Source organism: Nicotiana sylvestris, chromosome 8, assembly GCF_000393655.2.
Source record: "Nicotiana sylvestris chromosome 8, ASM39365v2, whole genome shotgun sequence".
Classification (NCBI taxonomy): Eukaryota; Viridiplantae; Streptophyta; class Magnoliopsida; order Solanales; family Solanaceae; genus Nicotiana; species Nicotiana sylvestris.
The window spans coordinates 5822935-5838486 of record NC_091064.1 but is presented as its reverse complement, the minus strand read 5'-3'; the positions used below and the strand labels follow the sequence as shown (position 1 = coordinate 5838486).

At 34.6% G+C, this 15552-nt stretch overlaps 2 protein-coding genes across 2 annotated transcripts; both read right to left on the bottom strand.

The window, feature by feature from the left end:
* Nucleotides 1-2677: 2677 nt before the first annotated feature.
* Nucleotides 2678-6715, bottom strand: LOC104220745 (large ribosomal subunit protein uL24c). Its single transcript, XM_009771677.2, has 4 exons — nucleotides 6512-6715; nucleotides 3832-3870; nucleotides 3467-3697; nucleotides 2678-3087 (listed from the first exon to the last, which is right to left on the bottom strand). The coding sequence occupies exons 1-4, from the start codon at nucleotides 6611-6613 to the stop codon at nucleotides 2881-2883; spliced, it is 579 nt and encodes a 192-aa protein (XP_009769979.1). The 5' UTR covers nucleotides 6614-6715; the 3' UTR covers nucleotides 2678-2880.
* Nucleotides 6716-11551: 4836 nt separating this feature from the next.
* On the bottom strand, nucleotides 11552-13732 carry LOC104220746 (uncharacterized). Its single transcript, XM_009771678.2, has 2 exons — nucleotides 13431-13732; nucleotides 11552-11827 (listed from the first exon to the last, which is right to left on the bottom strand). Exons 1-2 carry the CDS (start codon nucleotides 13688-13690, stop codon nucleotides 11770-11772), a joined length of 318 nt encoding a protein of 105 aa, XP_009769980.2. The 5' UTR covers nucleotides 13691-13732; the 3' UTR covers nucleotides 11552-11769.
* Nucleotides 13733-15552: the final 1820 nt, after the last annotated feature.

The following is a 15552-nucleotide window of genomic DNA, read 5'->3' as shown; positions in this document are numbered from 1 at the left end:
AGTACGTGACCAATGACCATTTATGCCATAATAATGACATTATTTTCTTATTTCCCCTCAAACCTCATTCTAGAGGTGGTGTGGTATATTCAGTACCACTAACACGTTCATATTCTTCCAAGAATGAATATGTATTCATAAATCACATGTTATCACATACACATGATGAATGGACAATAACCATCTCTATGCGCTTTCGAAATCTCATGTCAAATCGATGACAAATATTACTTTCACAAAATGAAAGATTATTTTGAGAATCCTTATTGTTCTCATTACCACAATGACGACGATTATAATTTCGTCTATTGCCACTTCCACATCTATTGATACCTTCACGTAATGATTTTGTCTTCTTTCAAACTTATTACATATCGCTACCATATTCTCTTAAGGGAATGTGAATGAAGCAAATTCAATGGGACGAGTTTCAAATTCTTTGCCCACAATCATACATGAATTTGATCATGGCAAGGGATAGAAATTTTACCACTTTGGGTAGTTATAATTTCTTTCAAACTCCATTAGAGTTACAATCAAAATTTATCGTCTTTGCTTATATTTAAAATCAAATTATAGAATGTCAAGAATTTAAAAGAGAAAAATAAAGTAAAATACTTACCTTTAATCCATAATTTAACCACGAAGTAAGTTCATGGAACAATTGACAATCATTATGGTCAACCCCAAAGCTTCTATTCAATTGGTTAGAGTCTCATCTTGATAGCGTGTTATAAAACAATAAAAGAAGAAGAATATTACAGATAAAAGCATAGAGAGAGGATTCTTATTGATTTGAAGTAAATTACAATGGAATATGACCCCTCTATTTATAGGGAAAAAGTGATTTAGGTACCAAGTAACAAGCCCTAAAATATCTCTAAATATAGACATTCATCCTAAATACAATTCTATTTATAACAGAGGGGTATTTTTAAATTTGAGTTGCAAGTTGAATTGTATTTTTCTTGAATTTTCCTCCTAGAATTTTGTTATATAAGATTCAACGTAACTTATCAAAACTGTAAATATCTAATTCTGTTTCAAAGATTAAAATAATTGTAAATTATTCTTTACAAAAAGATAATTCTTTTCAATATAATTTGCCTCGGTAGTTTTTCAAGTTCATCTTCTAAATTTTGTTTTGTAAAAAATTAAATCTTGATAACAAACTTATATATTTAAATTTTACGTCATTGAGTTTGACTAAAAATGTAAATCGAATAATTGAGTTAAGTTTTTCTTATTTCCGGCAGTTCGCTACTCCAATAGGCGACTATTGATTAATAACCTTTCTTGATTTTTTTCGGTCCTGTAATTATTCATATTTTGGCCAAACCCTACTGCATAATTTAGAAGGACAAATAAATTTACGTATTGTATACGGGCAAACTCGGTCTCGTGGTACACCTCGGTCTCCGACATAATAAGCCAAACTCAAGATATGATAGCAGGGGAGCGAGACCGAGGTAGATGTCTGATGAATTTGGAGTCCGGACCATAACACCCACTCTCGAGGATATCGGGCTCGTGATTCGGGATCGGTCCTAGCCGTGATATCCGTGACCGACCGAATATCACAACAGAAATCTCGGCACGTATCGATAAGAAATCGGCAATCAATTAATTAGGAGATTTTTATCTTTTATAGAGTTGTACCTAATGCACGACTTCCCTACTATATAAAAGGGGTATGATTACTGGTAAAGTACATTATAACATGCATTCCAAAGTAATATATTATAATTTTCTCTGTCATTAGCTCTTTCTCTTGTTCATTTGTGCTGGCCGTGGTGAGCCCGGACCGAGGTCGATTGTTTCACTGAGACTGAAACTAGATCACTCGTGTGGTTTGAACTATTTCTGTCTTTATATATTCTCGATTTACTTCATTAATTGTTTTGTGTCGAATTATACTACCTATTCTTAAAATCACTTACAAATTTAATTGTTATCCGATTTTAAGAATAAACACATATGACCAAACTTGAGGCAGTCACCCACTCACATAAATTTCAAAATTACATAATACGTGTAATACTGTCGATCAAACTTTGCCTTAGTTATGCAGCGGTTATATTTTTTCAGGTGGCCATGCAAACACTATATTATTTTATACGTAAATTTATAGTGAGGTTAATTATGGCAATAGTTAGGGGTGGCAAAGGGGCGAAGCGGGGCGAATATGGACGGATAAAAAAGGTAATGCAAAAAACGATTAAATTATTCATCCTAACCCATATTTAATACGGATAAAATACAAGTTAACCAACAAATAATATAAATATCCATATTATCCATGACTTCTTGAATATGTTCACTTTTGGGAGAATTACTAGTCTCCCAAACTTGAGGAATCCCTAATTTGAGATTTTACAAATGTAAACATTAAACTCATTAGTTATCCAATGGTTATCCATTTTTAAAGTGGATAAAATGATTCTTTTTCATATTTGACCCATTTTTAAAAAGTTCATTATCCAACCTATTTTTGAATAGATAATATGAGTGAATAATTATTTTCTTTTAATCATTTTACCACCGCTAAGCAATACCAACCAAACGACCCTAAGTAGGTGTTTGGACATAAAAAAAAGGTGAGATTTCCCTGCAAGCTTTTTCTCAAAAAAAAAAAAAAAATCTAAATCTGTAACATTCATCTTGGTCTTACATCAAGTTGGAACCAAATATACCATCTTTTGAGGTATGGAACTTTTACAATAAATACAAATACAAAATTGTTAGTGTACCTTTTCCCTTCTGCCTTGAACAATCCTTTTTTGTAGGAATGGTTAAGGGAGTGGCTACAAATACAGACAGATAACACATTAATGGAGAGTTGAAGAAAGTACAACAACTAGAATTCACAAGGACAGTCTTCTAAGAAGTAGCAGCCACTGCTTCTGTTGTTTTTTCCTTCTCTTTGACAGCTCTCTTCCAGTTCTCTGCACTATCAATAATTTCCCCGGTTTTTACGAGGTACCTGACCCTTTTTCCGTTGTCGAGTGTTTTATGACCCACCCGACTGGCTACCTTCTGCTCTTTCGAGTAAAGCATCACGTTCGAGCTGTGAATAGGAGCTTCAATCTGAAAGCACCAGACTAAAAAAGTTACTTTCTCATTAAGACTGATTAGTTTATGTTAGCCATATCCATAATAAAAGAGAATGACAACAAGTATGCCTCAGTCCTGAATACGTTGGAGCCATAACAACAGAGAAACATGAGATTAACTTCATATCTCTTATAAAACTGTTATTTTATTATGCATTTTTATGGTACTAATATATCGTCTCCTGTTGCTTTTTTGAGCCGAGGGTCTCCTGGAAGCAACCTCTCTACCCTTCGGGGTAGGGGTAAGGTCTGCGTACATATTACCCTCCCCAGACCCCACTTGTGGGATTATACTGGGTCGTTGTTGTTGTGTTGTTGTTGTAGATACAGTGAGAAGGAAAGAAATTGAAAACCTTGATTATTTGGCCCGGTTCATTCTCATCTCTACTCTTCACATGCTTGGTTTTCAAGTTTATCTCACTTACGACGACTTTGCTGTTGTGCTTGATAATCTCAGTGATCTCTCCAACCTTACCTTTATCGTGGCCGGATATCACTTTTACTGTATCTCCCAATTTCACATGCATTTTGCGTAGCACCGGGAGGCTGTTTGGCTTACACTTCTTCCGTTCCCATCGCTTAAGCTGCAGAAGAAATGAAAATGAAGATTGCTTTTACACAGTAAAGTTCTTGTCATGGAAAATCTTCTCTTTGAGTTATACAAGAAGTTCATAACCTAACAACAGAAAAAGACCAGAAAAAGATCTAAGGTACCAACCTTGGCAACAATGGTAGCTGGACTTTGTATTGATTTGACCTGCAAAGTATCATTTGAAGACTGTCATCAATTAAACAAAAAAGCATCCTGTTGCAGTTTGACACGTGAAAAAGACAAGTCACGTAAAGCAGGATGATAAAAGAGGACCAATAAATAGTTGCATAGGGAGCATCAACCTTACGACAGCATGTCCATACTCTGAAGAGGAAATTCTGATATCGATATTAGGCATTTTATTCAACAACAACAACCCAGTAAAATTACACAAGTGGTGTACGAGGAGGGTAGAGTGTACGCAGACCTTCCCTACCCCGGGTGAGTAGAGAGGTTGTTTCCTAAAGACTCTCGGCTCAAGAAGACGAGAATAGACAATAGAATCCGTGACAACAACAGAAACAAGACACATAATATTAGCATCGTAAGAGACAGAAGAAAAGCAATAACAATAACAAGAAATGATGCCACAATACTACGAAAAAATGGAAAAATAGGGTGGACACAACATAAACCACTTAACCACTAGCAGTCCAAGACAAAACACTATCAGACGAGCCCCACCCCCGGTACAAAGTGATATTAGGTATTTTATTCATCTTTCAAAATAAGAGTACAATGGATTTGAGGGAGGATCGAGGAGTACCTAACTCCCTGATAAGAACTGAGAGATAGCTAAAGTTATCTTCGATACAAAAGATGAGTTGAATGCCATTGGCACTCGTATACATAGGGCAAAAACCATGAGATATTAGCTATTCAACTATGCCAAAATTCCTCTCATTATGATGCAAATTCTGGAGTATCAATTTTCCCACTGAATATGTTCCCGTCAACTACTCATTCAGATTTATTAAAATAATGATACTAGTTAGTAGTAATTAGTAAAGCAACTTTATCAGCATTTCTGGTACTGCGTATCAGCTCAAGTATCTACCAGCAACTTTCCGCATTTCAAGAGGCAAACCAGAAAGGTTGAAGAATGTTGCATCTTTCAGCAGAAGAAGTAAGTGACTATAGGAGAGTCAACACTATTTGAAGATGAAAGGAGAGGATTTATTGTAGGGCAATTAGATGTCTTTACATGTTAACAAATGCAGCTATACTGCTATCAACAAGCTACTTGTCCAGTTATGTTGAACAACAGAGAGATTAAAATCGGAACTTAAAGCATTCAGAGCCTCTAAAATGATCAAGAATTTGGCCAAACTTAGCACCCTAGAAGAGTAATTCCATATCTACAGCCTACAGGTAGAAATCCATTCTTCAACAGCACATTTTCCTCTTAATTAAGTCGATACAAGTAAGACCGAAGCAAAGACAGTTCATTTTGAAACTCGCAAACAAAAGCATTAAAACATATAGCACGAACCACATTAACAGATTAACCCCAAGATGTGGTATGGCAGCCGCACCACGTCAACTTAAACTTTATATTAATTGAGCAATTTAACATATGCACGCGCACACACATACTAATTCTGTACCCACTATCACATAGTAGTTACGAGTCCAGTGGTATTGCCCACCCACTGACTAACAATATTGGATCTAGATATGCACTAATCTCTTCCATAGCCTAGTTAGTGTTTTTTGGTACGACAGAAAATATTTCTACAAGGGAAATGTTTTCAAGTGTTTCCTATCCTTGAAATGACTAATGTAAACATGGGCGGAAGTCGTTCTTCTTTATACACACACACACATATATTAGATAATGGAGAAATCCGCTATTTCCAGCTTCAAATAATGCATTTGTTTCTTGACCTGTTTCCGCTTAAATATCAGATTTCATTTGCTAGTCAGGATTGAACCCATGATGTTCATGGTCAAACCAAATCTTTGATGATCATTTTCCTTCTATAAAAATTTCAACTCTCAACTGATCTCACACATTCTAATAAACAGCTAGACATTGTTATTAACTACTCATTAAAATCACCAAAACATAACCTTCATACACTATGCTAGACCGTGTAAAATAAATGTATGGCCGACCTTTATACCCATAACCCAATCACCAGAAAAAATATTTCCTAAGAAAAATATTTTCATGCAAAACATCTTCCTCCACACCAAATGCACCTTAGTTTTAGAGTTTTTGCCCCCATAGGTCTCCTATCATCTACTTCCGCCATCTCAATTTACGTGGCATTGTTTGACCAGGCAGTGGGCACAGAACTAAAGAAAGAAAGACATATTTTTAAAACTCGTGGTCTAAAATAAGTCATCGATGTTTGTGTAGCTATTACTCATCTCGTTAAAAGAAAAATAAAAATTTAAAATTAAATTATTTTTAGATATAGAAAGGTGTGTTATTTTTTAGACAAACTATAAAGGAAAGTGCGCCATATAAATTGGTACTTCATTTTTTCTTTCCCCTCAGCCATTGAGCGCTTGGGAGGGAGGGGGGAGGGTGTTTACCAATTGCAAGAATATGGTGGTCATAAATTATTGTTATGTTGTTTCTTTACTGGGTCAGTCGGGATAATTCCAGCAAAATAACAAGTACCAGGTCTTATGAGAATTAAGCAACCATTAACACAAATGTACACAGCAGATTACTTGACGAACCTAATGAGAAATCAAAAGTTAAAAGAAATATTTACTAGGAGCCTATATCAATGAACAACAGTAAGTAAAAAAATGAAGGAATTGTAAAAGAGTAGTAAATAAAGCATAGTACCAGAGGAGGGCAGAGAGTAGGAGAAAAAGGTTGGCCAAAGAATGAGTTGGAGGAGATCGAAAGAGATGTAAACGAGCTCTGCAGAGCTGCCATTGTTGCCATTTGCTTCACAGAAGAAAGCTTTCACAATAGACAATAGAGGGGAAGACGATAGAGTTGGAAGCAGCAGTTTTCTACAGTAAATTCTTTGTTTGGATCTTGAATCTGCCAATCCAATTTTATTGGACCTTGGACGGGTTGACCCGGCCCAAGTTTTAGCTTCCATGTTGCCAAAATAATTCAAGAAATTCTTTTTTCAATTTTTTTGCAAAATACAATGGCCGACCGACCAAAACTAATTTTATTCACTAGCCAAAATATATATGAAATATTTCATATTTAAATGTTAATTCATTGGGCATTTTGATACAATCAAATAGAAAGCCCCAATGTTGAAGATTTGTCTATCAATAATGAAAATTACAGTAAAAATAGCACAGTATAGCCAGTTTTCGGACTGGTCATTCAAAAATAGCCAGCGTTTACGAAATCAATGAAAAATAGCTAATATTTTGCTGCAACAAAGACCGGTCCAGCATAATATACTGGAGTTCAGTGCACTTGTGTATGAACTCCAACATATTATGTTGGACTGGTATACTTTGCTGACTCCAATATAATATACTGGAGACTAGAGCACTAGTGCTCCAAACTTCAGTATATTATACTGGACAATTATACTTGCTGGAACTCCATCATATTATGCTGGAGTTCAAGCATACTTATCCTGGAACTCCAGTATAATATAGTGGCGTATTTTTCGGGTTTTGAACAATGTTTTCGCTCAGATTTATCTTTACATGAAAAGTGGCTAAATTTCGATTACTTTTGAAACTGGACTATTTTTGAACGACTAATTATAAATCTGGCTATTTTTTAATTTCTCCCAAAATTACATTAGTAGGAATGTAATTGTCTCTCGATTAGATTTAAAAATATACACTTCTCTTTTTTTTCTTTTTTCTTCTTTTTTGGAAGAGAATATTCCATATTACTCCTGTAGACAATAAATTACGTTGAGAAAATAAAATTAGGCCGAAAAATACCGCAAGAATCGTAGTATTTTATTTCAAATATTATGAGTGTACAATTTCTATGAATCATCTGATTCTACTTTTCAACAGTAAATAAATTCAAGGGCCTTTGAGCTTGATCTTGAATTTATATTTGTTGCCACGAACGATGATCTTGTTCTTGAGCTTGAGCTTGATTGCTTGAACTTGACCTTGATTTGTTCTTCGTTCTTGAGCTTGAACCTGATTTGTTATTCGTTCTTGAGCTTGAACTTAATTGCTTGAAGCTTGAAACTTATAGAGAAATTTGCGGCGTTTGATCCACGAGTTCTCTCTTGCTTCTTGTTATAATTTCTAGTGTCTTTTTTGGGTTATGGAGACTCTATTTATAGTTGTGGAAGGGAGGAGTTGTGATAAGAACAAACTCTTTCCGACCAATCAAATTGAAGTGTGACATGACCGCATCTGATTGGCCAGAACATGTCACTTGCACACGTGACACGATTTTATTAGCCCTTTAATTTGATTTGGCATGTCTAGTCATTTTAACATGTGGTACGATCCCATTGGCTCTTCCGTTTGACTTGTTGTGCCATGTCATATGACACGTGGCACCAAACTGGGCCTCTAGGAAGATGTCATCTTGGGCTTAATGAAGTGGGCTCATTACTTTAGCAGTTTAGCCCAATTAAACGGGTTAGCCCAATGGATTAATCCATATATATTGGACTCATATAATTAATTCAATTATATTAGCCCATAATATTTATTTGGACCAAAATATATTTATTTGAGATTAAATCCAAATTTCTAATGGATTTAAATATAATAAAATTTTAATTGCCTACAACTCCCTCCATATCATTTTATATGAACTAATCTTATGATATATGCTTTGCGCGTGTGCATTATCTCAATACGAAAGAATTTTAAAATATTATATTTGACTGATAAAATAAAAGTTAATTTTTCCTAAAATTATTAATCTTCATACAAGTTTTCAATCATCAGTCAATATATTCAACTAAAAAAATTATTTTAATTGTTAATCCAATCGCTTTGAATTCATAAGTTATCATGCTTCTTTTCAATTTCAGCAGTCACAAATAATCCTTCAAAACTTAATAATTCTTTTGATTTTGTTTGTTGAAAAGATATTCCCTTATTCTAACAGGATTAACAAATTGATAGAAAATAATAATTTTGTTTCAAGAATAAAATGCAATTTATTTATTTTTTAATTAATAATAAATATTATATGAATTATTTTCAACTGATCATAAAAAGAATAAATTATTGTAACTCATTGTATAATCAAATTACATAAATTATACGAAGAAAAGGAGTTCTAAAAAAGAAAAAGAAAATAAACAATACTAAACCTAAAACATTTTAAATAAAAAAAGAAGCTCGTCAAGGACACTTAAACAAAACAATTTACAACAAAAAGATCATTATATGATTTTTCATATCAAAGTCCTAAATATTAGGTTATTAATTAAATGATTGTCCCTAAATATTAGAAAAATAATTAATGACTATTCCTACATATTAGGAAATAACTAAAATTACTACTCTGTCCAATATAAAATATACTCTTAAAGGGGAGGTGCCCTGGTGATGGATACTATAACGCATCATACTCAAGGGGAGGTGTCATGGTGCATGCTATTTGCTGATGACATAGTCCTAATCGACGAGACACGACGCGGCGTCAGCGAGAGGTTAGAGGTTTGGAGACATGCCCTTGAGTCCAAAGGTTTCAGGTTGAGCAGGACGAAGACGGAATACCTTGAGTGCAAATTTGGGGCAGAGCTGACGGAAACGGGAGTGGAAGTGAGGCTTGATTCTCAAGTCATCCCTAAGAAGGGTAGTTTCAAGTACCTCAGGTCGTTTATTTAGGGGACCGGGGAGATCGACGAGGATGTCACACACCGTATAGGGGTGGGGTGGATGAAATTGAGGTTAGCGACGGGAGTTCTGTGTGACAAGAAAGTGCCACCGTTACTGAAAGGTAAATTTTATAGGGCATTGGTTAGGCCTGCTATGTTGTATAGGACCGAGTGTTGGCCGGTGAAGATCTCACACATCCAGAGGATGAAAGTTGCAGAGATGAGGATGTTGAGGTGGATGTGCGGGCATACAAGGAAGGATAAGATTAGAAATGAAGATATTCGAGAGAAGGTGGGTGTGGCCCCCATGGAGGACAAGATGCGGGAAGCAAGACTCAGATGGTTCGGGCACATTCAGAGGAGGAACACTGATGCACCGGTGAGAAGGTGTGAACGACTGGCGGTGGTGGGTACGAGGAGAGGTAGAGGGAGACCTAAGAAGTATTGGGGAGAGGTGATCAGGCAGGATATGGCGCGACTTAGGGTTACTGAGGACATGGCCCTAAACAGGGAATTATGGAGATCGAGCATTAAGGTTGTAGGTTAGGGGAAATTGTGATTTCTTTTTTTACAGCGCACTAGAGTGAGACTAGCCAGTTAGGAATTAGTCTTAGGATGCTATTGATCAGCTACTGATGATGGGCTTTATCTGCTGTTTATTAGTATACCGTACATCTTTCTCGTATTTCCTATATCTCTTATATTGCTGTTACTTTGTTATTTTATGGTATTTATATTATGTTATGGATTTTATGGTATTTTATGTTATTTTATTATGAGTCTATTGATAGTACTAATATAGTATCTCTTGTTGCCTTCTTGAGCCGAGGGTCTCCTGGAAACAACCTCTTTGCCCCTCGGGATAGAGGTAAGGTCTGCGTACATATTACCCTCCCCAGGCCCCACTTGTGGGATTACACTGGGTTGTTGTTGTTGTCTTAAAGGGTGAAAAAGGCGATCAACATTTCGATAAGGGCCTTTGTGCTTTTAATATAATATAGATATAGATATATATAGATATAGATAGATAGATATAGATTAACTTTTGGAACTCAGGTCTTAGATATAGTATGACTTTTGTGACTACAAAATCATATCGCTGAGGGTAAAATGAGAAATTTAAACTTAAAGTATATCCAAATATAGTAATTTTCCAAATATGATACTTTCCAAGTATATTAACAAGTAGCAGTAGTTTAAGTCGTATAAAATTGCCCTTCTTCTGTCTATTTTATTTAGTTTATTGTCGAGGTCCTACCTCAACAATTTGGGACTGTCATAGCCCGTTTGGCCAAGCTTCTAAAATTAGCTTATTTTGAAAAGTATTTTTTCAAAAGTACTTTTTTAAAAAAGTGCTTTTAGTGAGAAACAATTTGTGTTTGACTAATTAATTTGAAAAACACTTTTGAGCAATGATTAGTGTTTGACCAAGCTTTTGAAAAGTGCTTCTAAGTGTATTTTTCTCAAAAGTGCTTCTCAGAAAAATACTTTTGGAGAGAAACTACTTTTTTCTGCTTCTCCAAAACTGCTTCTGCTTCTTCTCAAAAGCACTTTTTTTTTCTTCCAAAAGCTTGGTTAAACACCTCAATTTTTTGCCAAACAGGCTATGAAACGTAATTATTTTTGTTGTATTTTTGAAGTCCCTGTCTAGTCTCTCTCAACATTTTGTTTTTTCCTTGCTTTTAGTTGTATAGTTCCATTATCTGAAATTCCGCGAACAAGTCTGGATTAGTCAAGTCTCAAAGTGAGTTTCGAAATACCGAGTGGAAAACAAGAAATTAATCGCCATATAAAACATTTTAACCTATATTCCATACATCACAATGTATCTTACGCGTTTAAGTATATGAGGTCGCATCGTTTTACACTTAATAAGAGAAGTGGAGAAGGAAGTGAGGCTTAGCAAGTTTTATATGGCGACTAATTTCTTGTTTTCCACTCGGTATTTCGAAACTCTATACCAAGTCTTGAGCGATAGCAAAGCCAAGTCGCCGTCTATAGGTGAAGGGACAAAGTCCATTATGGATTTTTCAGAAGTGTCATAGATCCACAATTCACTACTTATTAAACAAATATTCTCAATAAGTTTATCCATATATACTTAATATAGTTTTGGAGTATTTTTTTTTCCTTTTCATTTTTACAAATATTACAGCCCTTGCATTAATACAGATAGGGAGAGAGAACATAATGGAAATTGAAGAGAAATGAAAAAAGAAAAAAGAAAAAAAAAACTTTACACGATATACAGAGTTTAAATTTACAAAACAAAAGAGAGCAGGAGGGTAATTTGGATTAGTCCCAACTCCCAATATCACATCAAGAAAGGAGTGGGAGCAAATGCTGGACCCATTGCAGAAAAGCAAGCTATCCTGTAGAACAGGAAAAAAAAACAATTAAACCATAAACCAATTACAACAACAATAAACTCAGTTTGATCCCAACATGCGGGATCTGGGGAGGATAGTCTGTACGCAAACCTTACCCCTACCTAAAGCAGGTAGAGAGGCTGTTTCCAATAGACCTAAACCATAAACCAATTATGAGACCAAAACACAAAAAAGTGACAAAAGAGGGTTGCTCAAGTAGTGAGCACCCTCGACCTTCAATTATGAGTTTATGGGTTTGGAAAGTAACCAAAAGGGGTTGCTCAAGCGGTAAACAGTAAACACCCTCCACCTTCAATTCTGAGGTTACGGGTTTGAGTCACCGAGGAAGTAAAGTCAAAAGCAAGGAGCTCCTAGGTAACAAAAAAACACGAAGAAGCATGCAGAAATGTCTAGTGTCAATGTTGTAATTCAATATCCGAAATTCATTGGTGCGATTAATTTTCTTTCGTACCGAATGAACCCACCAAGGAACAATACATTCTTTATTATGATACTTTCTGTATTTTAATTTATGTGAAGTAGTTTGACTTCACACAAAATTTAAGAGGAAATTTTTGAAACTTTTAAACATTTGAATAAACATTTTTATTAAGAATTTATACTAATTGAGTAATAATTTTACGTAGCTTTTGCATATATAAAATTTCTTTAGGAAAATTTGATAAATCTAACAGGAATGGTATCTAATTTCACAATACTTGGACCTTGTAGCTTAAGCGCTGAGACGAAGGAAGTAGTTTTTATGACCAAGCGAACATGTATATTTATCCGTATAAACAGTAATTAATAAACAAATTTAAAAGAAAAAATATGCGTAAAAGGAAAACGAAAAGAAATTCTGAATCCGAATTTTCAAAGAGGAAGCAAGATTTAGCCAAATGGAAGCGAATTAGTTCAACCAAAAAAAAGCGGGATCTTATTGTGTATATATATATATATATATATATATACACACATATATTTCAATATGATATTTAGTTGAATTCACATAGCCAAATAGAGGCGGATCCATTTTAAGCTTTATAGCTTTAACCATTGAGGTTCTTGCTTGAATTTATTGTATTTTTTAAATTATAGGTTTATATCTACATATTTGTGGACTTTTACACAAATCTTTTCTTTGCATAAAAAAATACTGGAATGAGATGAACTTGATGTCGTAACGCTATTGATCTGTTATGCACACAGTGGCAGATCCACAGTATTGACTACGGGCAGTCGGGCACATTGCCCAGATCCTGTATATATATATATATATAATAAGATATTTCTAAAATCTCTATAAATATTTTACTGTGAATCCAATTATTATTGTAGGAACCCATAAATTTTAAATCATTATTGTGACTCAGTTAATCCAATAATTTTTGCTTAGACTTCGTATTTGTATTAAGAAATTTATTAAATATGTATAAATACTTAATTGCGAACTAAGACGAACTATGAATTCTATGACGAATTCAGAACCCACAAACTTTAAATCCTGGGCCCGACTTTGTGTCTGGCCCCTTTAGTTTCATATTGCAAGATCAAAAGCTTTTTCTACATTACTAAACTCAATACATAAAATGAAACGAGGGAGTACCTGACTTTATCGCGATGATGATGACGAGAAGCAGTTGCGCTCTTCTTCAGATTCCTGTTGGAATTAACAGCCATTCTTGTAGGGAAAGCATCATGATCCTCTGATATAGACGAAAGAGACGGTTTCCAATCAGGAAATGAACCAGCAGATCTCGCTTTCACTCTTCTCCCTCTCTTCCTCCTTTTATACATAACAATATTATTATTATTATTATTATTATCAGACGATGCTTCAGCAGCTGCAGGTACAAGAGGTCCCATTTCCTCTGCTTCAACCTGTCGCACACGAGATGAATTACAGCCACAACACGCCACCAATTCAACAAAAAACTTCATATTTACCGGGTATGTAACGTATATATAGTCGCTTTTAGAAAAATAAAGATTGCACGAAAGGCGTTTGATAAAATGTCTGTGATAGAAGTGGTTTGATCTCTCTCTATCTATACATATAAACTATCGCGTTAAGAAAAATAAAGATTGTACGAAAGGTGTTTGATAAAATGGGTGATAGAAGTGGTTTGTTATTCTCTAGATATATAACTAATGTTAGGATAAGAGAGTCGCGTTTAGAAAAATAAATATTGTATGAAAGGTGTTTGATAAAATGTCTATGATAGAATTTTTTTTTTTCTATCTATGCATCTCTGTTTTTCTCCGACTCTCTACAGCTCTCTTTCTCTCTATCTCTTTCTGCCTATGCTGGATCTTGAAGCTCTTTGTTGTAGATTGGGGTAAGAGGTTTTGCGAGCAGTACGGACAGTGGAAACATTATTGTCCTTTATTGTTTTCGAGTTTGACGTTTTATCCATTCCCAAAAAGACTTATCCACCTATGGTGTAAATTTGTCTACAATCACAAATTGAGGTGAGAATGTATATTAATTAATTATGATTTGGTGATAACTATGTATATGACCGGAGTCAGCCCTTCGGTTACGAGTTCGATTGAATCCAATAGTTTTGGTCTAAACTTTTTGTTTGTCTTAAGAAATTCATTGAATATGTACAAATTATTAATTTAGAACCTAATAATATAAAAAAATTAGAATCCTGTATGCATAAACTTTAAATCCGGTTTCCACCTCTTATGAGTCCGGAACCAAAGTAACGCACAATTCGACTCGAGCAACAAAAATAGTGACAAAAAAAAGGAAGAAGAGTACCTATAACGCATGCCCTTATGCGCTATAGGCCCTTATGCGATATGGGCCTGGACAACTCTAACGGGCGTTACCTATAGTGCGTAAGAGGCATGCGTTATAGGTCGGGAAATTTTCACAAAGCACTATCTTTTAGTAGTAATTAGCCATCTATAGATACCATTTGCTATATTACGGATTATAGATACCTTTTCTGTGGTTATAAGATGTATTTGATGTATTTATTTATTGTATTATGAATACAGTAGCAAAAATAGGCGTGAATCAAGGAAGTCCAGCTAATCAGTTGTTGTATTCGAGTGTATTCGACTGTATTCATGGAGTGAAACATGGGATTACAGCTGGACAAATTATTGTATTCGACTGTATTCACAGCGTGAAATAGGGGATTACACTGTTTTTAAAATGGAAAGTGAATCAATTAACATAATAGACTCCTAATATAACTCAACAAACCCAATTATAACACACAAATTTTATATTTTTTAGTTATAAAAAAGATTCTCAACCGAAAAATACCCCAAAAACGTAGCAATCTTCAGAGAAATTATATAATACATCTGAATAAATAAATTATGTTAATTAAAAAAACATATGAATACATTCATGGTATATAGCGAGACAGTGAATACAATGAAATACATAGAATACAGCGGGATACATTGAAATACAATGAGAAAAAAAGATAGTGAATACAATGAAATACATGGAATACAACGAGATATATTGAATTACAATGGGAAAAAAGACAATGAATACAATGAAATACATGAAAATACAGTGTGATATGTTGAAAATACATTGAAATATATTAATAGGAAATCAAGTTGCTCAACCCTAAAATCAGTCTTCTTTGTTGAAGAACAAACCCTAATTTCCGGCGAATCCACCGTCGAGCAAAAACCCTGAATCTCAAAGTTCCCACGCCGTCGTCGATCCGAGGCTTCATCTCCTTTGGATT